The sequence below is a fragment of the Pseudophryne corroboree genome, chromosome 12 (genome assembly GCF_028390025.1).
Source record: "Pseudophryne corroboree isolate aPseCor3 chromosome 12, aPseCor3.hap2, whole genome shotgun sequence".
Lineage (NCBI taxonomy): Eukaryota > Metazoa > Chordata > Amphibia > Anura > Myobatrachidae > Pseudophryne > Pseudophryne corroboree.
The window spans coordinates 174,087,036-174,107,893 of NC_086455.1; the positions used below are offsets into that span (position 1 = coordinate 174,087,036).

Here is a 20,858-nt window from a genome sequence, read left to right on the forward strand (position 1 = left end):
TTATAAAGGCGAGGTCCAGGGAGCAGTTTTTCGTCGGAGTAGCACTATCTCGGGAAGTGCTACAACAGCATGGCTGGATTCTGAATATTCCAAAGTCGCAGCTGGTTCCTACGACGCGTCTACTGTTCCTGGGTATGGTTCTGGACACAGAACAGGATAAAAAGGGTTTCTCCCGGAGGAGAAGTCCTAGGAGTTGTCGTCTCTAGACAGAGACCTCCTAATACAAATACAGGTGTCGGTGCATCGATGCACGCAAGCCCTGGGAAAGATGGTAGCTTCTTACGAAGAAATTCCATTCGCCAGGTCCCATGCAAGGATCTTCCAGTGGGATCTGTTGGACAAGTGGTCCGGGTCGCATCTTCAGATGCATTGGCGGATAACCCTGTCTCCAAGGGCCAGGGTGTCGCTGTTGTGGTGGCTGCAGAGTGCTCATCTTCTAGGGGGCCGCAGATTCGGCATACAGGACTGGGTCCTGGTGACCACGGATGCCAGCCTTCGAGGCTGGGGGGCAGTCACACAGGGAAGAAACTTCCAAGGACTATGGAAAAGTCAGGAGACTTCCCTACACATAAATATTCTGGAACTAAGGGCCATTTACAATGTCCTAAGTCAGGCTAGACACCTGCTTCAACACCGGCCGGTGCTGATCTAGTCAGACAACATCAGGGCGGTCGCTCATGTAAACCGACAGGGCGGCACAAGAAGCAGGATGGCGATGGCAGAAGCCACAAGGATTCTCCGATGGGCGGAAAATCATGTGTTAGCACTGTCAGCAGTGTTCATTCCCGGAGTGGACAACTGGGAAGCAGACTTTCTCAGCAGACACGACCTCCACCCGGGAGAGTGGGGACTTCATCCAGAAGTCTTCCAAATGATTGTACACCGTTGGGAAAGGCCACAGGTGGACATGATGGCGTCCCGCCTCAACAAAAAGCTACAATGATATTGCGCCAGGTCAAGGGACCCTCAGGCGATAGCTGTGGACGCTCTGGTAACACCGTGGGTGTACCAGTCGGTGTATGTGTTCCCTTCTCTGCCTCTCTTACCCAGGGTAATGAGAATAATAAGAAGGGGAGGAGTAAGAACTATACTCATTGTTCCGGATTGGCCAAGAAGAGCTTGGTACCCAGAACTCCAAGAAATGATCTCAGAGGACCCATGGCCTCTGCCGCTCAGACAGGACCTGCTGCAGCAGGGGGCCTGTCTGTTCCAAGACGTACCGCGGCTGCGTTTGACGGCATGGCGGTTGAACGCCGGATCCTGAAGGAAAAGGGAATTCCGGAGGAAGTTATCCCTACGCTAATTAAAGCTAGGAAGGAAGTGAACGCAAACAATTATCACCGCATATGGCGGAAATATGTTGCGTGCTGTGAGGCCAGGAATGCCCCAAAGGAGGAATTTCAGCTAGGTCGATTTCTGCACTTCCTACAGTCAGGGTGACTATGGGCCTAAAATTGGGTTCCATTAAGGTCCAGATTTCGGCTCTATCGATTTTCTTCCAAAATAGAACTGGCTTCACTGCCTGAAGTTCAGACTTTTGTTAAGGGAGTGCTGCATAGTCAGCCCCCGTTTGTGCCTCCAGTGGCACCGTGGGATCTCAACGTGGTGTTGGATTTCCTGAAGTCGCATTGGGTTGAGCCACTTAAATCCGTGGAGATACAATACCTCACGTGGAAAGTGGTCATGCTGTTGGCCTTGGCGTCGGCCAGGCGTGTATCAGAATTGGCGGCTTTGTCATGCAAAAGCCCTTATCTGATTTTTTTATATGGATAAGGCGGAATTGAGGACTCGTTCCCAGTTCTTTCCTAAGGTGGTATCAGTTTTTCATGTGAACCAACCTATTGTGGTGCCTGCGGCTACTTGGGACTTGGAGGATTCCAAGTTACTGGACGTAGTCAGGGCCCTGAAAAGTATATGTTTCCAGGACGGCTGGAGTCAGGAAGACTGACTCGCTATTTATCCTGTATGCACCCATCAAGCTGGGTGCTCCTGCTTCTAAGCAGACTATTGCTCGCTGGATCTGTAACACGATTCAGCTTGAACATTCTGCGGCTGGACTGCCGCATCCTAAATCAGTGAAAGCCCATTCCACGAGGAAAGTGGGCTCTTCTTGGGCGGCTGCCCGATGGGTCTCGGCTCTACAACTTTGCCGAGCAGCTACTTGGTCGGGGTCAAGCACATTTGCTAAATTCTACAAGTTTGACACCCTGGCTGAGGAGGACCTAGAGTTTGCCCATTCTGTGCTGCAGAGTCATCCGCACTCTCCCGCCCGTTTGGGAGCTTTGGTATAATCCCCATGGTCCTTACGGAGTCCCAGCATCCACTTAGGACGTCAGAGAAAATAAGATTTTACTCACCGGTAAATCTATTTCTCGTAGTCCGTAGTGGATGCTGGGCGCCCATCCCAAGTGCGGATTGTCTGCAATACTTGTTTATGGTTATTGCCTAACTAAAGGGTTATTGTTGAGCCATCTGTTGAGAGGCTCAGTTATATTTCATACTGTTACTGGGTATAGTATCACGAGTTATACGGTGTGATTGGTGTGGCTGGTATGAGTCTTACCCGGGATTCAAAATCCTTCCTTATTGTGTCAGCTCTTCCGGGCACAGTATCCTAACTGAGGTCTGGAGGAGGGTCATAGTGGGAGGAGCCAGTGCACACCAGGTAGTCCTAAAGCTTTCTTTAGTTGTGCCCAGTCTCCTGCGGAGCCGCTATTCCCCATGGTCCTTACGGAGTCCCAGCATCCACTACGGACTACGAGAAATAGATTTACCGGTGAGTAAAATCTTATTTTATCCTTTGTCACCTGAGATAGTGACTCCTAGATCCCTTTCCTCCTCAGTAGTTTCCAGTATAGAGCCATTAATACTATATTTATCCTTTGTCACCTGAAATAGTGACTCCTAGATCCCTTTCCTCCTCAGTAGTTCCCAGTATGGTGCCATTAATACTATATTTATCCTTTATGTCACCTGAAATAGTGACTCCTAGATCCCTTTCCTCCTCAGTAGTTTCCAGTATAGAGCCATTAATACTATATTTATCCTTTGTCACCTGAAATAGTGACTCCTAGATCCCTTTCCTCCTCAGTAGTTTCTAGTATAGTGCCATTAATACTATATTTATCCTTTATGTCACCTGAAATAGTGACTCCTAGATCCCTTTCCTCCTCAGTAGTTCCAGTATAGTGCCATTAATACTATATTTATCCTTTATGTCACCTGAAATAGTGACTCCTAGATCCCTTTCCTCCTCAGTAGTTTCCAGTATAGTGCCATTATACTATATTTATCCTTTGTCACCTGAGATAGTGACTCCTAGATCCCTTTTCTCCTCAGTAGTTCCCAGTATAGTGCCATTATTACTATATTTATCCTTTGTCACCTGAGATAGTGACTCCTAGATCCCTTTCCTCCTCAGTAGTTCCCAGTATAGTGCCATTATTACTATATTTATCCTTTATGTCACCTGAGATAGTGACTCCTAGATCCCTTTCCTCCTCAGTAGTTTCCAGTATAGTGCCATTAATACTATATTTATCCTTTATGTCACCTGAAATAGTGACTCCTAGATCCCTTTCCTCCTCAGTAGTTCCCAGTATAGCGCCATTAATACTATATTTATCCTTTATGTCACCGGAAATAGTGACTCCTAGATCCCTTTCCTCCTCAGAAGTTCCCAGTATAGCGCCATTAATACTATATTTAGCCTTTGGATTTTTGAGACCCAAGTGCATGATTTTTCATTTTTGGACATTAAACTGTAATTGCCACACTCTTGACCATTCCTCTAGTCTGCCTAGATCCTCAATCATTTGTTTTACCCCACCTGGTGTGTCTACCCTGTTGCATACCTTTGTGTCATTTGCAAAAAGGCATACTTTCCCTTTAATGCCATTTGCAATGTCACCAATAAAGATATAAAAATACACTGGTCCAAGTACAGATCCCTGGGGTACTCCCTCCTGTGAATGCACTCCATTTACCACAACTCTCTGTTTTCTATCCTGCAACCAAGATCTTATCCATTCAATAATCCTAGTATCCAATCCCAAACTTAAAAGTTTATTTAGCAGTCTGCGATGTGGAACAGTGTCAAAAGCCTTACTAAAGTCTAGATAAGCTATATCCATGGCCCCACCTTTATCCATCACTTTAGTCACACAGTCAAAAAAGTCAATAAGATTTGTTTGACATGATCTCCCTCCAGTGAATCCATGCTGTTCGTGATCCTGTAAATTGCTGGATTTGAGATCATCTACAACTCTTTTTCTTTTAAGAGTGTTTCCATCAATTTCCCTTCTACTGATGTAAGGCTACTGCTCTGTAGTTGTTTGCCTCTTCTTTGCTTCCACTTTTGTGCAGTGGGACTACGTTTGCTTTTTTCCAGTCCCCTGGAATTTCTCCTGTAGCTAATAACTGGTTGAATAATTCTGTCAATGGTGCTACCAGCACCTCTTTAAGCTTTTTTTAGTATCCTTGGATGTATCCCATCTGGCCCCATAGATTTATCCACTTTCAGCTTTGAGAGTTCTGTTAGGACCTTCTCCTCTGTAAATGTACCGGTTTCATTTTCCTGAATATCCCTGCAACTTAACTGTGGCCCCTTCCCCTCTCTTTCAGTAGTGAATACTGAGCAAACATAATTAAGATACAAACTGAAAAAGCACACTAATGGTCAAAACCATGTGAACTGCAGGTGGGGCAGATGTAACATGTGCAGAGAGAGTTAGATTTGGGTGGGGTGTATTCAAACTGAAATCTAAATTGCAGTGTAAAAATAAAGCAGTCAGTATTTACCCTGCACAGAAACAATATAACCCACCCAAATCTCTCTGCACATGTTACATCTGCCCCACCTGCACTGCACATGGTTTTGCCCATTAGTGTGCTTTTTTGGTTTGCTAACAAACCTGAATAAGCCCCTTGAACCCCACCCAATGGCTTTTCTCGCACATGACCCCCCGCGACCAGATGGGCCTTACAGAGACCATGGCACCCGTTTATAAATGCCTTTTACCACAATAATCACATGGAAACTCCAGTCCTGCATAAGTTGATCATCCTGCTATTTAGTGAAAGCTGGAGGGATCGGAGTTCTCTCCTGCATTCTGCTAAGCGATGCATGACCCTGCCGCCCCCATTCCCTACTTTACTAGGCTCCAAAAAACTTTGGTTTGCTGCAGATGATTGGCTCGTTCTGCGGCAGCTGCAATGTGCGCAATTCTGACCTGATGGCAGCACGTGCCCGCCATAAACCGAAGCTTTTAATGGTGGAAAGTCATGGCGGGGCACTGTCAATGATCAATAGTTATGGTAAAGTCACGGATGTTAATAAATAGGCCCCGTATGAGAGGCCTGCAGCAGCGTCATTCCTGTGTGGAGAGCAGGACTGATCTGAGCCCCTGAGGACGGACAAGCATGTATTAGTATGTGAGATACATGGGAGTAGTGTGGACAGGTGCTGTAACCCGGCCTGATGTGTGTGAGCCACCCGGCCACAACCCGTAACCGCAGCCGCTGCCACCCCCCTTCCCACTGCCCCGGCTAGCTCTCCGTGGTGTGGGCAACACCTGAGAAGGGGGTCACATGCAGACTGTGTAGCAGTCGCACAGATGGAAACAGGGATACACGGCGGTATTAATGGATTGATTGGGCGCCTGACCTTCTCCTATGGAAGTATAGCTCTTTGCTTCCCTCTCCTGCACGTGACTGTACAGGACCCAGGTTACAGCCAGCGTCTCCTCTCCCTCCAGCACAGACACTTGGCGTGTCACATGTATGACTATAAGAATATGGTTTCATGGCACGCCATCTTTTCTTCCCAGGCACGGTCTTAGAGAACACTTACAAAAGCACATTACACATACAGGTTACCTGGCCCTTCGCTGGCTGGTGCCTGTAGTTCCACAGATCCTCACTGCTCTAATGGAGGACACACCCTACACAAGGGCCTTTATTCCTTCCTACTACAGCTGCCTCTCTGCAGACAATGGGCCTAATTCATGGATGATTGCAAAAGCAAACTCTTTCTCTAATGGGCAAAACCATGTGCAGTGCAGGTGGGGCAGATGTAACATGTGCAGAGAGAGTTAGATCTGGGTGGGTTATATTGTTTCTGTGCAGGGTAAATACTGGCTGCTTTATTTTTACACTGCAATCTAGATTTCAGTTTGAACACACCCCACCCAAATCTAACTCTCTCTGCACATGTTACACCCCCCCCCCCCCTGCACTGCACATGTTACATCTGCCCCACCTGCAGTGCAGCATGGTTTAGCCCATTAGAGGAAGGTTTTGCTTTTGCAATCAACCTTGAATTAGGCCCTATATACAGAATGCCTCGCACACCCAGGATGCCTCTCTCTGCTCGGTAAGGGGTGGCAATATACAGTGACACACCCAGGATGCCTCTCTCTGCTCGGTAAGGTCCGGCTATATACAGTGACACACCCAGGATGCCTCTCTCTGCTCGGTAATGGCCGGCTATATACAGTGACACACCCAGGATGTCTCTCTCTGCTCGGTAAGGGCCGGCAATATACAGTGACACACCCAGGATGCCTCTCTCTGCTCGGTAAGGGCCGGCAATATACAGTGACACACCAAGATGCCTCTCTCTGCTCGGTAAGGGCCGGCAGTATACAGTGACACACCAAGATGCCTATCTCTGCTCGGTAAGGGCCGGCAGTATACAGTGACACACCAAGATGCCTCTCTCTGCTCGGTAAGGGCCGGCAATGAACAGTGACACACCCAGGATGTCTCTCTCTGCTCGGTAAGGGCCGGCAATATACAGTGACACACCCAGGATGCCTCTCTGCTCGGTAAGGGCCGGCAATATACAGTGACACACCCAGGATGCCTCTCTGCTCGGTAAGGGCCGGCAATGGACAGTGACACACCCAGGATGTCTCTCTCTGCTCGGTAAGGGCCGGCAATAGACAGTGACACACCCTGGATGTCTCTCTCTGCTCGGTAAGGGCCGGCAATAGACAGTGACACACCCAGGATGCCTCTCTCTGCTCGGTGAGGGCCGGCAATAGACCGTGACACACCCAGGATGTCTCTCTCTGCTCGGTAAGGGCCGGCAATATACAGTGACATACCCAGGATGCCTCTCTCTGCTCGGTAAGGGCCGGCAGTATACAGTGACACACCCAGGAAGCCTATCTCTGCTCGGTAAGGGGCGGCAATATACAGTGACACACCCAGGATGTCTCTCTCTGCTCGGTAAGGGCCGGCAATATACAGTGACACACCCAGGAAGCCTATCTCTGCTCGGTAAGGGCCGGCAATAGACAGTGACACACCCAGGATGCCTCTCTCTGCTCGGTAAGGGCCGGCAATATACAGTGACACACCCAGGATGCCTCTCTGCTCGGTAAGGGCCGGCAATGGACAGTGACACACCCAGGATGTCTCTCTCTGCTCGGTAAGGGCCGGCAATATACAGTGACACACTCAGGATGCCTCTCTCTGCTCGGTAAGGGCCGGCAGTATACAGTGACACACCCAGGAAGCCTATCTCTGCTCGGTAAGGGGCGGCAATATACAGTGACACACCCAGGATGTCTCTCTCTGATCGGTAAGGGGCGGCAATATACAGTGACACACCCAGGAAGCCTATCTCTGCTCGGTAAGGGCCGGCAGTATACAGTGACACACCCAGGATGTCTCTCTCTGCTCAGTAAGGGCCGGCAATATACAGTGACACACACAGGATGCCTCTCTCTGCTCGATAAGGGCCGGCAATAGACAGTGACACACCCAGGATGCCTCTCTCTGCTCGGTAAGAGGCGGCAATATACAGTGACACACCCAGGATGCCTCTCTCTGCTCGATAAGGGCCGGCAATAGACAGTGACACACCCAGGATGTCTCTCTCTGCTCGGTAAGGGCCGGCAGTAGACAATGACCCACCCAGGATGCCTCTCTCTGCTCGGTAAGGGCCGGCAATATACAGTGACACACCCAGGATGTCTCTCTCTGCTCGGTAAGGGCCGGCAATATACAGTGACACACCCAGGATGTCTCTCTCTGCTCGGTAAGAGCCGGCAATATACAGTGACACACCCAGGATGTGTCTCTGCTCGGTAAGGGGCGGCAATATACAGTGACACACCCAGGATGTCTCTCTCTGCTCAGTAAGGGCCGGCAATATACAGTGACACACACAGGATGCCTCTCTCTGCTCAGTAAGGGCCGGCAATAGACAGTGACACACCCAGGATGCCTCTCTCTGCTCGGTAAGAGGCGGCAATATACAGTGACACACCCAGGATGCCTCTCTCTGCTCGATAAGGGCCGGCAATATACAGTGACACACCCAGGATGCCTCTCTCTGCTCGATAAGGGCCGGCAATAGACAGTGACACACCCAGGAAGCCTATCTCTGCTCGGTAAGAGGCGGCAATATACAGTGACACACCCAGGATGCCTCTCTCTGCTCGGTAAGGGCCGGCAATATACAGTGACACATCCAGGATGTCTCTCTCTGCTCGGTAAGGGCCGGCAATATACAGTGACACACCCAGGATGTCTCTCTCTGCTCGGTAAGGGCCGGCAATATACAGTGACACACCCAGGATGTCTCTCTCTGCTCGGTAAGGGCCGGCAATATACAGTGACACACCCAGGATGTCTCTCTCTGCTCGGTAAGGGCCGGCAATATACAGTGACACACCCAGGATGTCTCTCTCTGCTCGGTAAGGGCCGGCAATATACAGTGACACACCCAGGATGTCTCTCTCTGCTCGGTAAGGGCCGGCAATATACAGTGACACACCCAGGATGTCTCTCTCTGCTCGGTAAGGGCCGGCAATATACAGTGACACACCCAGGATGTCTCTCTCTGCTCGGTAAGGGCCGGCAATATACAGTGACACACCCAGGATGTCTCTCTCTGCTCAGTAAGGGCCGGCAGTAGACAGTGACCCACCCAGGATGTCTCTCTCTGCTCGGTAAGGGCCGGCAATGGACAGTGACACACCCAGGATGCCTCTCTCTGCTCGGTAAGGGCCGGCAATGGACAGTGACACACCCAGGATGCCTCTCTCTGCTCGATAAGGGCCGGCTATATACAGTGACACATCCAGGATGCCTCTCTGTGCTCGGTAAGGGCCGGCAGTATACAGTGACACACCAAGATGCCTCTCTCTGCTCGGTAAGGGCCGGCAGTATACAGTGACACACCAAGATGCCTCTCTCTGCTCGGTAAGGGCCGGCAATAGACAGTGACACACCCAGGATGTCTCTCTCTGCTCGGTAAGGGCCGGCAATAGACAGTGACACACCCAGGAAGCCTATCTCTGCTCGGTAAGGGGCGGCAATATACAGTGACACACACCCAGGAAGCCTATCTCTGCTCGGTAAGGGCCGGCAGTATACAGTGACACACCCAGGATGTCTCTCTCTGCTCAGTAAGGGCCGGCAATATACAGTGACACACACAGGATGCCTCTCTCTGCTTGGTAAGGTCCGGCTATATACAGTGACACACCCAGGATGCCTCTCTCTGCTCGGTAAGGGCCGGCAATATACAGTGACACATCCAGGATGTCTCTCTCTGCTCGGTAAGGGCCGGCAATGGACCGTGACACACCCAGGATGCCTCTCTCTGCTCGGTAAGGGGCGGCAGTATACAGTGACACACCCAGGATGTCTCTCTCTGCTCGGTAAGGGGCGGCAGTATACAGTGACACACCCAGGATGTCTCTCTCTGCTCGGTAAGGGCCGGCTATATACAGTGACACACCCAGGATGTCTCTCTCTGCTCGGTAAGGGCCGGCTATATACAGTGACACACCCAGGATGCGTCTCTCTGCTCGGTAAGGGCCGGCAATATACAGTGACACACCAAGATGCCTCTCTCTGCTCGGTAAGGGCCGGCAGTGTACAGTGACACACCAAGATGCCTATCTCTGCTCGGTAAGGGCCGGCAGTATACAGTGACACACCAAGATGCCTCTCTCTGCTCGGTAAGGGCCGGCAATGAACAGTGACACACCCAGGATGTCTCTCTCTGCTCGGTAAGGGCCGGCAATATACAGTGACACACCCAGGATGTCTCTCTCTGCTCGGTAAGGGCCGGCAATATACAGTGACACACCCAGGATGTCTCTCTCTGCTCGGTAAGGGCCGGCAATATACAGTGACACACCCAGGATGCCTCTCTCTGCTCGGTAAGGGCCGGCAATGGACAGTGACACACCCAGGATGCCTCTCTCTGCTCGGTAAGGGCCGGCAATGGACAGTGACACACCCAGGATGTCTCTCTCTGCTCGGTAAGGGCCGGCAATAGACAGTGACACACCCAGGATGTCTCTCTCTCTGCTTGGTAAGGGCCGGCAATAGACAGTGACACACCCAGGATGTGTCTCTCTGCTCGGTAAGGTCCGGCTATATACAGTGACACACCCAGGATGTCTCTCTCTGCTCGGTAAGGGCCGGCAATATACAGTGACACACCCAGAATGTCTCTCTCTGCTCGGTAATTGCCGGCAATAGACAGTGACACACCCAGGATTCCCCTCTCTGCTCGGTAAGGGCCGGCAATATACAGTGACACACCCACGATGTCTCTCTCTGCTCGGTAAGGTCCGGCTATATACAGTGACACACCCAGGATGTCTCTCTCTGCCCCCATCTACTACACATGGGAAGTGTCACTATATTAGTGTGTAATAGCTTACAGCCAACTATTTGGGGCCATATTATATAATATTCTATCAAAAGCCAAAGTATCTGTCTGTCTGATAAATAATCTGACACTTACCTATATAGTCATAGTGCCGACAATTTCCCTTAATGGCTACTGGGCAAAAAAGTTTGAGGTGTACCGTGCAGAGCAGTGCGGAGCTCTCACTGGCACTGCGACAATTGAAAGCCTTCCTGCATACCTGCCAACATTCGGGTGTTAAGGATCGGAAACCCAAAAAGGGGGGCAGCATGGCCTCCTCTGGGAGCGGCATGGTCTCTGGAAGCGAGTGTGCCCCCCAGGGTTCAGCAGGCCCCAGCGAGTGTGCCCCCCAGGGTTCAGCAAGCCCCAGCGAGTGTGCCCCCCAGGGTTCAGCAGGCTCCAGCGAGTGTGCCCCCCAGGGTTCAGCAGGCCCCAGCGAGTGTGCCCCCCAGGGTTCAGCAGGCCCCAGCGAGTGTGCCCCCCAGGGTTCAGCAGGCCCCAGCGAGTGTGCCCCCCAGGGTTCAGCAGGCCCCAGCGAGTGTGCCCCCCAGGGTTCAGCAGGCCCCAGCGAGTGTGCCCCCCAGGGTTCAGCAGGCCCCAGCGAGTGTGCCCCCCAGGGTTCAGCAGGCCCCAGCGAGTGTGCCCCCCAGGGTTCAGCAGGCCCCAGCGAGTGTGCCCCCCAGGGTTCAGCAGGCCCCAGCGAGTGTGCCCCCCAGGGTTCAGCAGGCCCCAGCGAGTGTGCCCCCCAGGGTTCAGTAGGCCCCAGCGAGTGTGCCCCCCAGGTTTCAGTAGGTTCCAGCGAGTGTTCCCCTCAGGGTTCAGCAGGCCCCAGCGAGTGTGCCCCCCAGGGTTCAGCAGGCTCCAGCGAGTGTGCCCCCCAGGGTTCAGCAGGCCCCAGCGAGTGTGCCCCCCAGGGTTCAGTAGGCCCCAGCGGGTGTGCCCCCCAGGGTTCGGGTCTACGCGGAGTGACGATTACCTGTGGGGTATAACAGTTGTCTGTGATAACGCTACTGTTGTCTCTCTTGTCAGGTGACGTACTTCAGTCTGTGGTATTACAACAAGCAGAACCAGCAGCGCTGGGTGGACCTGGAGAAGCCGCTGAAGAAGCAGCTGGACAAGTATGCCCTGGAACCCACCGTGTACTTCGGAGTGGTTTACTATGTGCCCTCTGTCTTCCAGCTGCAGCAGGAGATCACAAGGTGGGTGCAGGCCTCGATCTGACAGGCTACAGTGTATGTACTTGTCCTGACAGCGCTTTATGCGGCCTCTCAATCACGTGTATTATGTCGCAGAGGGCCAGCTACGGGTGCGTCCCATACTCCTATCCTCAAATCATGTCAAATAGCCATGTATGGCGAGTTACAGCCTTGGCGCACTGAGACACCGTGCAGTACTCGGGTCATTCTCTGGGTGGCCGGTGCACCGCTGCTGAAAGCTATAGCAGTAGGCGGAGGTGGCGCTGCAGCAAGCCTGAAACCTGGTGTGACCGCGCCGCAGACACTCAGTACAGGAACACAGTAGCTCACACGCCAGTGTAATATATCGCCACCCGTGTACCAACGTTTTATGCGACACATTTAGTGGCACAGAGTCTGTGATACAGCGTTCAGTAGTTGTTACACAGAACACGCTACATGTTATCCGGCCAATCCGTGTCTTGTTCTCTTCCATCTGTACGATCTCTGTAATATTCAGTTATCATTAGCGCGGTCTGATTTCTTCTACGCAGCGCATTAATAATGGCCAGTATATGTAATGCCGCAGAGTCACACGTGTTACCAGTCCGTCATCCAGCGCATCATTGGTTCACATGGTACAAATTGCTGAAAGGTGCAGACAGCCCCCTGTGCACTGGATGGGGACCGGTTCCAGCATCCGCCAGCGGCACGCGGCCTGTATCACCCCGTGCAAGGACTGATGGCGGAAGTGCAGCAATGTGCATGTTATATTGCACTAATATGGAAACCAGTGCACTGTGTAATGTAGCAATGCACCTTTCATTTCTCTCTCTCTCTCTCTCTCTATCTATCTATCTATCTATCTATCTATATATATATATATATATATATATAACCTGTATACCTTTGTTTTGTCTCTGACAGATACCAGTATTACCTGCAGTTGAAAAAGGATATCTTGGAGGGTAAAATCCCCTGCACGCTGGAACAAGCGATTCAGCTGGCGGGTCTGGCTGTCCAGGGTAAGTCGCCGTGCAGCGTGTACCTCTGCTGGGAGGAATGTCCTAGATATACTGTACAGGTATTACTGGTTCCCGCACATTGTGCAGTGCCGTCACAGGTAGCATACTGCCCGTTTGGGAGGGAGGAGTCAGGACGCTGCCCCCAGTGCCCGTCGCGCTGTGCTTCCTGCCTCCGCCCTCTCTACTATTTATATGCCGGCCACTTGGGACCCATCAGCGGGTGATGGACAGACCTCCCAACCATCCCCCTTCCCCACCAGACACTGTGGGATGGCGGGATAGTGCATGAAAAGTGGGAATGTCCCTCCATAATCAGGATTGGTGGGAGCAGTGGAAGACGTCAGCGATCCGCCACCACCGGGAAATGCAGTGGCATCCCTCTGCTGATCACACCCCGGGCAGGCAGATTCTCCCCATGTTGCCCATGCTATATATGTTCCAGTGCTGCCAGATGATCAGAGTCCTCCTCCTTCTGCTGAACCTGGTCTGCCAGTCTCCTCCTGCTGTACTCCCTGGCGGATGCAGGAGGGGAGTCATCGCCGGGCACTCTGGCGCCTCCGTCACTAATGCTGCAATCTCCTGGGTTCACGGCGAGGGCCACAACGCTGCACCAGGGAAAGGAGCGTGTTTTCTAGGGGGCGATCACCCTGATCACCTGCAACCTGGATCCATCATTGCCCATACTCTCTACCAGGACACCAGATCGCCAGCGGCTGCATCTGTGACTCTCACTCCACCGTCCCCAACCAACAGCGTCATTCCCCTCGGGTCTCCATTGTCCCAGGTGCTCTCTCCTCCTTCTCTATCTGGTAACAGTTCTCCCTCTTTTCTCCTCATTATTATTGTCCGGCCCCTAGAAACTGCTCGGGGAGTCGGTACTGACAGAACGTATGTAGGGGGCCCATGTGTGATGGCCGTAGTGTCTATGGGGGCTGCATTACTCATTCTGGAGGTTGTCTCCAATAGCTAATGCCGTCTTCAGATGACAGGAGCCCATAGTAGCAATAGTCTACTCTAATGCATACGTGTATGGGGAGGGATCCTCTGATCCCTCTCCGTTGACTCCCCACACTGAATCCCCCCCCAATGGCCCCTCAACTGATCCCCCTCCATTGCCTCCCCACACTGAAACCCCCCCCCCCCCTTCCCATCATTGGCCCCTCAACTGATCCCTCTCCATTACCTCCCTGCACCGAATCACCCTCCACTGGCCCCTCAACTGATCCCCCTCCACTGCCGTACCCACACTGAATTCCCCTCCATCAGTCTCTCACTAAATGCCCATTCATTGCCCCACCCACACTAAATCTCCCTCCATCAGTCCCTCACTAAATGCCCCTCCATTGTCCTCCACACACTAAATCTCCCTCCATCAGTCCCTCACTAAATGCCCCTCCATTGTCCCCCACACACTAAATCTCCCTCCATCAGCCCCCCCACTAAATGCCCCTCCATTGCCGCAACCACACCGAATTACCCTTCATCAGCCCCCCATTAAATGCCCCTCTGTTGCCCCCCTCCATTGCCCCACCCATACTGATACCCCTCCATCGGCTCTCACTGTTTCATGCACAGCCTGATTGGTGGGCGTGTGCAGTAGGCCGGCCAGGAATGCCCCCAGAAACAAGGCGACCGCTGTAGCCGGCCAGAGATTTGCGCTCAGTTTTTGCTTTGTGAAGTTAGTTATCAGCGTCTATCCGCAGCACATGAAACGCGCGGTCTGTGCTAAATATGCCCCAAGATCAGGGTACGGCTCTTCTTTATGGAATGAACTGACCGTTAATGTAATCCTAAAGCTTCTCCGATTGGCTACTTTCATCTTGTAAATGCAAAACAACGTTTCTTTTCACTTGTTATAAAGGAAACCAGAAAACTGCTGAATGAATCCAGTGCATGTTGTCATCTGTTTCCCCGGTGGCGCTGGGAGAGTGGGCGCCGGTGTGGCGCACAGCCATGGATAATGGCATTATGTGGCGGTTATACCGGGGTCAGTGCAGGTGGTAGCTGCTCGGTTACTGTCCCTTGTGTTAGTAATATCGGTGGTGTGTGCAGAGCAGGGTGTGGCGGCCCGGGGATGGAATATACGGCTCATATCACTGGTTCCTGTGCACTTTCCAGGCTGATAATTTCTCCCTGTTTCCTCTGCAGCGGATTTCGGAGACTATGACCAGTATGAGTCTCAGGATTTCCTGCAGCGCTTCGCTCTGTTTCCTGTGGTAAGGACTGTTTAACCCGTAATGCCCCTGCAGGCGAATCCGCCGGTGTTTTCAGCCGCTTCCCTGCTATTTTCCATGTTATAATACATTGTATAGAAGGTGGAGAACACTGCGACTGCTCTAGTGTCACACGGTCCCTCTTCTGCTGTGCGAAGCTGTGGTGTCCTGTAATTGTCACCCGCAGAATCCCTCTACAAGTGACGCGACTCCTATAATCTCGCACCCTTCTCCTATAAACTCGCACCCTTCTCCTATAAACTCGCACCCTTCTCCTATAAACTCGCACCCTTCTCCTATAAACTCGCACCCTTCTCCTATAAACTCGCACCCTTCTCCTATAAACTCGCACCCTTCTCCTATAAACTCGCACCCTTCTCCTATAAACTCGCACCCTTCTCCTATAAACTCGCACCCTTCTCCTATAAACTCGCACCCTTCTCCTATAAACTCGCACCCTTCTCCTATAAACTCGCACCCTTCTCCTATAAACTCGCACCCTTCTCCTATAAACTCGCACCCTTCTCCTATAAACTCGCACCCTTCTCCTATAAACTCGCACCCTTCTCCTATAAACTCGCACCCTTCACCTATAAACTCGCACCCTTCACCTATAAACTTGCACACTTCACCTATAAACTCGCACCCTTCTCCTATAAACTCGCACCCTTCTCCTATAAACTCGCACCCTTCTCCTATAAACTCGCACCCTTCTCCTATAAACTCGCACCCTTCTCCTATAAACTCGCACCCTTCTCCTATAAACTCGCACCCTTCTCCTATAAACTCGCACCCTTCTCCTATAAACTCGCACCCTTCTCCTATAAACTCGCACCCTTCTCCTATAAACTCGCACCCTTCTCCTATAAACTCGCACCCTTCTCCTATAAACTCGCACCCTTCTCCTATAAACTCGCACCCTTCTCCTATAAACTCGCACCCTTCTCCTATAAACTCGCACCCTTCTCCTATAAACTCGCACCCTTCTCCTATAAACTCGCACCCTTCTCCTATAAACTTGCACCCTTCTCCTATAAACTCGCACCCTTCACCTATAAACTCGCACCCTTCACCTATAAACTTGCACCCTTCACCTATAAACTTGCACCCTTCACCTATAAACTTGCACCCTTCACCTATAATCTCGCACCCTTCTCCTATAAACTCGCACCCTTCACCTATAAACTCGCACCCTTCACCTATAAACTTGCACCCTTCACCTATAAACTTGCACCCTTCACCTATAAACTTGCACCCTTCACCTATAATCTCGCACCCTTCTCCTATAAACTCGCACCCTTCTCCTATAAACTCGCACCCTTCACCTATAAACTCGCACCCTTCACCTATAAACTTGCACCCTTCACCTATAAACTTGCACCCTTCTCCTATAAACTCGCACCCTTCACCTATAAACTTGCACACTTCACCTATAAACTCGCACACTTCACCTATAAACTCGCACCCTTCTCCTCTAAACTCGCACACTTCACTTATAAACTCGCACCCTTCTCCTATAAACTCGCACCCTTCTCCTATAAACTCGCACACTTCTCCTATAAACTTGCACCCTTCACCTATAAACTCGCACCCTTCTCCTCTAAACTCGCACACTTCACTTATAAACTCGCACCCTTCTCCTATAATCTCGCACCCTTCTCCTATAAACTCGCACCCTTCTCCTATAAACTCGCACCCTTCTCCTATAAACTCGCACCCTTCTCCTATAAACTCGCACCCTTCTCCTATAAACTTGCACCCTTCACCTATAAACTCGCACCCTTCACCTATAAACTCGCACCCTTCACCTATAAACTTGCACACTTCACCTATAAACTCGCACCCTTCTCCTATAAACTCGCACCCTTCTCCTATAAACTCGCACCCTTCACCTATAAACTCGCACCCTTCTCCTATAAACTCGCACCCTTCTCCTATAATCTCGCACCCTTCTCCTATAAACTCGCACCCTTCACCTATAAACTTGCACACTTCACCTATAAACTCGCACCCTTCTCCTATAAACTCGCACCCTTCACCTATAAACTCGCACCCTTCACCTATAAACTTGCACCCTTCACCTATAAACTTGCACCCTTCACCTATAAACTTGCACACTTCACCTATAAACTCGCACCCTTCACCTATAAACTTGCACACTTCACCTATAAACTCGCACCCTTCTCCTCTAAACTCGCACCCTTCTCCTCTAAACTCGCACCCTTCTCCTCTAAACTCCTCGCACCCTTCTCCTCTAAACTCCTCGCACCCTTCTCCTCTAAACTCCTCGCACCCTTCTCCTATAAACTCGCACCCTTCTCCTATAAACTCCTCGCACCCTTCTCCTCTAAACTCCTCGCACCCTTCTCCTATAAACTCGCACCCTTCTCCTCTAAACTCCTCGCACCCTTCTCCTCTAAACTCCTCGCACCCTTCTCCTATAAACTCGCACCCTTCTCCTCTAAACTCCTCGCACCCTTCTCCTCTAAACTCCTCGCACCCTTCTCCTATAAACTCGCACCCTTCTCCTCTAAACTCCTCGTACCCTTCTCCTCTAAACTCGCACCCTTCTCCTATAAACTCGCACCCTTCTCCTCTAAACTCGCACACTTCTCCTTTAAACTCGCACCCTACTCCTATAAACTCGCACCCTTCTCCTATAAACTCGCACCCTTCTCCTATAAACTCGCACCCTTCTCCTCTAAACTCCTCGCACCCTTCTCCTCTAAACTCCTCGCACCCTTCTCCTCTAAACTCCTCGCACCCTTCTCCTCTAAACTCGCTCCCTTCTCCTATAAACTCGCACCCTTCTCCTATAAACTCGCACCCTTCTCCTATAAACTCGCACACTTCTCCTCTAAACTCGCACCCTTCTCCTCTAAACTCGCACCCTTCTCCTCTAAACTCGCACCCTTCGCCTTCACGCATGCACCGGAGATTAGCACAGTTCAGTTAGAAGTGACAATTCGCACCACTCTTGTGAATTTTGTCCCAAAGGAGAAGTGAGAAAATAGCATGATCTAGACCTAGACCCGACAAAAAGTGACACCTTCCTCAGCAGAATCATGTTATGGGGCATAAGGAAATTAGGGGGTAATTCAGAGCTGATTGCAGCAGCAAATTTAACTAATGGGCAAAACCATGTGCAGTGCAGGTGGGGCAGATGTAACATGTGCAGAGAGAGTTAGATTTAGGTGGGTTATATTGTTTCTGTGCAGGGTAAATACTGGCTGCTTTATTTTTACACTGCAATTTAGATTTGTTTGAACACACCCCACCCAAATCTAACTCTCTCTGCACATGTTACATCTGCCCCACCTGCACTGCACATGTTACATCTGCCCCCCTGCACTGCACTGCACATGTTACATCTGCCCCCCTGCACTGCACATGTTACATCTGCCCCCCTGCACTGCACATGTTACATCTGCCCCACCTGCACTGCACATGTTACATCTGCCCCCCTGCACTGCACATGTTACATCTGCCCCCCTGCACTGCACATGTTACATCTGCCCCCCTGCACTGCACATGTTACATCTGCCCCACCTGTAGTGCACATGGTTTTGCCCATTAGCGAACAAATTTGCTGCTGCGATCAGGGCTGGATTAGGCCTTGTAAAAGGTGTCAAATGGGCGATTTAAAAAATATAAAAAACTTACAAATTCATTACAGAGAAATGTAACAAAAAATGCAAAAAAAAAAGTAGAAAAATAGTTGATTTAGGGATAATACGAGGCAACTTTTTAAGTATTAAAAAAAAATCGTTTTCATTAGAATAAATGTAATTAAATTTGGGGTGCATAAATTAACGAAAACATTGATTTTTTTTTTTGATTTTTTTTTTTTACTCCAATAAGGACATGTAATTGTTGCTCCAGATAAGCTAATTGAACACTTCCAAATGCCTAATTAATAATTAGGGTGATGTCCAAGGGCTTCTGAAGCAAGTCCCAATACTTTTACCTTTAAAATAAAGGTTTTTCCCGACCTTTTCACCGGCTCAGGGGGGTGCGGACAAAAACACCTGAATTTACTCTGAAAAAGGAATGCGAGTTTGGAATTTAATTACAAATTTAATTCGCGGGACCAAAGTCGCACCTAACTGTATTCTCCTGCGACTTTATTGTTTGAGGAAAACATATAAACTCACAACATATTTCAGCTGGATTACTCCTCAGTCAGGTGTCTGCATGAATGGGACAAGTAATGTGTCCTCCCAGAGCGACATTGTTCTTACCGTATGGGGTCCGTGCACAGTGAAAGGGGAATAAACGGACAACAGATTACATAAGCGCTGGCTCATACAGACAAGTAGAAGTTACAGATACATAATTACAGCGAGCAGTTAGCATAGTTCTGTAGAGAAGACAAAGGGCAGAGGGCCCTGCTCGTACCAGCTAACAATATGTAGGGGATAGGAGGGGGCACAGTGTGAGAAGAGGGCAGGGTGGCAGGAGGGAATGAATACTTCGTTTTATGTGCTCGTTATACACGTGTTGTAATAATGAATGATTGTGTTTAGGGGTGGATCCAGGATGAAAAGACGCTGGAGGAGACAACTCAGAATGTCGCTCTGATTCACCAAAAACTGCGGTATGATCCCACCTAATCCTTTACAAACTACGGGGGGGATTTAATTCAACGTCATGTGCCGTTCCGGAACAACACATTGCGCCTGCCAGCATGGCGACTTTTCCCTCACACCCCATAGTGCGTTACCTGGCGGCACATTGCCCTAAGTTGAATCTGTCCCATTGATGGAACTTTATATATCTTACATTTGTTTTTGTGATATAATTAGGATAGATGAGTAGAATAACGTTCTGTGTTATAGAGGCTTCGTCCCTCCATAGATTCCTCCCGTCAGTCTGATGCTGCTGAGAAGGGTTATCCCAGGGGAGTATACGGACTGTAGACAGGAGGCACAACGTGCGTGCCTCGTTACTAGTGTTGTGTAAAGCCGCACAGAAGAAGAGACCATTGTTTATAGTGTCACCATACCCACGGCGTGTGCCACTAGCGTTTACTGTAAGTGTGAGGCTAATGCATTTACCGTGGGTGACCCCACCGTGGAAGCCGACAGTCTACTGAATGCCAAATCCACTGTGTATACTCAGCAAGCATTGTTACACAGAGGGAGGGGAAACCTGTGACATGGGGAATGTACAACACTAATCTAACCCTCTGTTCTTTACAGGGGTCTCTCTCCCCCGGAGGCCGAGATGCTGTATATGCAGGAGATTGAGAGGCTGGATAACTACGGCGAGGAGTCTTACCCTGCCAAGGTAATTACACCGTCATCTGCAGGATGTTACATAGCGGTCACTGGTTACTGCCCCATCTCCTACATTCCTGGCGGTACCCTGCCCAGGTAATTACACCGTCATCTGCAGGATGTGTTACATAGCGGTCACTGGTTACTGCCCCATCTCCTACATTCCTGGCGGTACCCTGCCCAGGTAATTACACCGTCATCTGCAGGATGTTACATAGCGGTCACTGGTTACTGCCCCATCTCCTACATTCCTGGCGGTACCCTGCCCAGGTAATTACACCGTCATCTGCAGGATGTGTTACATAGCGGTCACTGGTTACTGCCCCATCTCCTACATTCCTGGCGGTACCCTGCCCAGGTAATTACACCGTCATCTGCAGGATGTTACATAGCGGTCACTGGTTACTGCCCCATCTCCTACATTCCTGGCGGTACCCTGCCCAGGTAATTACACCGTCATCTGCAGGATGTTACATAGCGGTCAC

General features: G+C 50.5%; 1 protein-coding gene across 1 annotated transcript in view; it reads left to right on the forward strand.

Moving 5' to 3' along the window:
* PTPN21 (protein tyrosine phosphatase non-receptor type 21) overlaps positions 1 to 20,858 on the forward strand; it is a gene marked incomplete at its 5' end in the record, with an annotated part of 81,344 nt that overhangs the window by 12,850 nt on the left and 47,636 nt on the right. Inside the window, 5 exons of the mRNA XM_063948619.1 lie at positions 11,711 to 11,880; positions 12,784 to 12,881; positions 15,030 to 15,097; positions 19,621 to 19,691; positions 20,296 to 20,383. Coding sequence (XP_063804689.1) covers positions 11,711 to 11,880; positions 12,784 to 12,881; positions 15,030 to 15,097; positions 19,621 to 19,691; positions 20,296 to 20,383 — 495 coding nt within the window. The remainder of the gene's footprint in view (positions 1 to 11,710; positions 11,881 to 12,783; positions 12,882 to 15,029; positions 15,098 to 19,620; positions 19,692 to 20,295; positions 20,384 to 20,858) is intronic.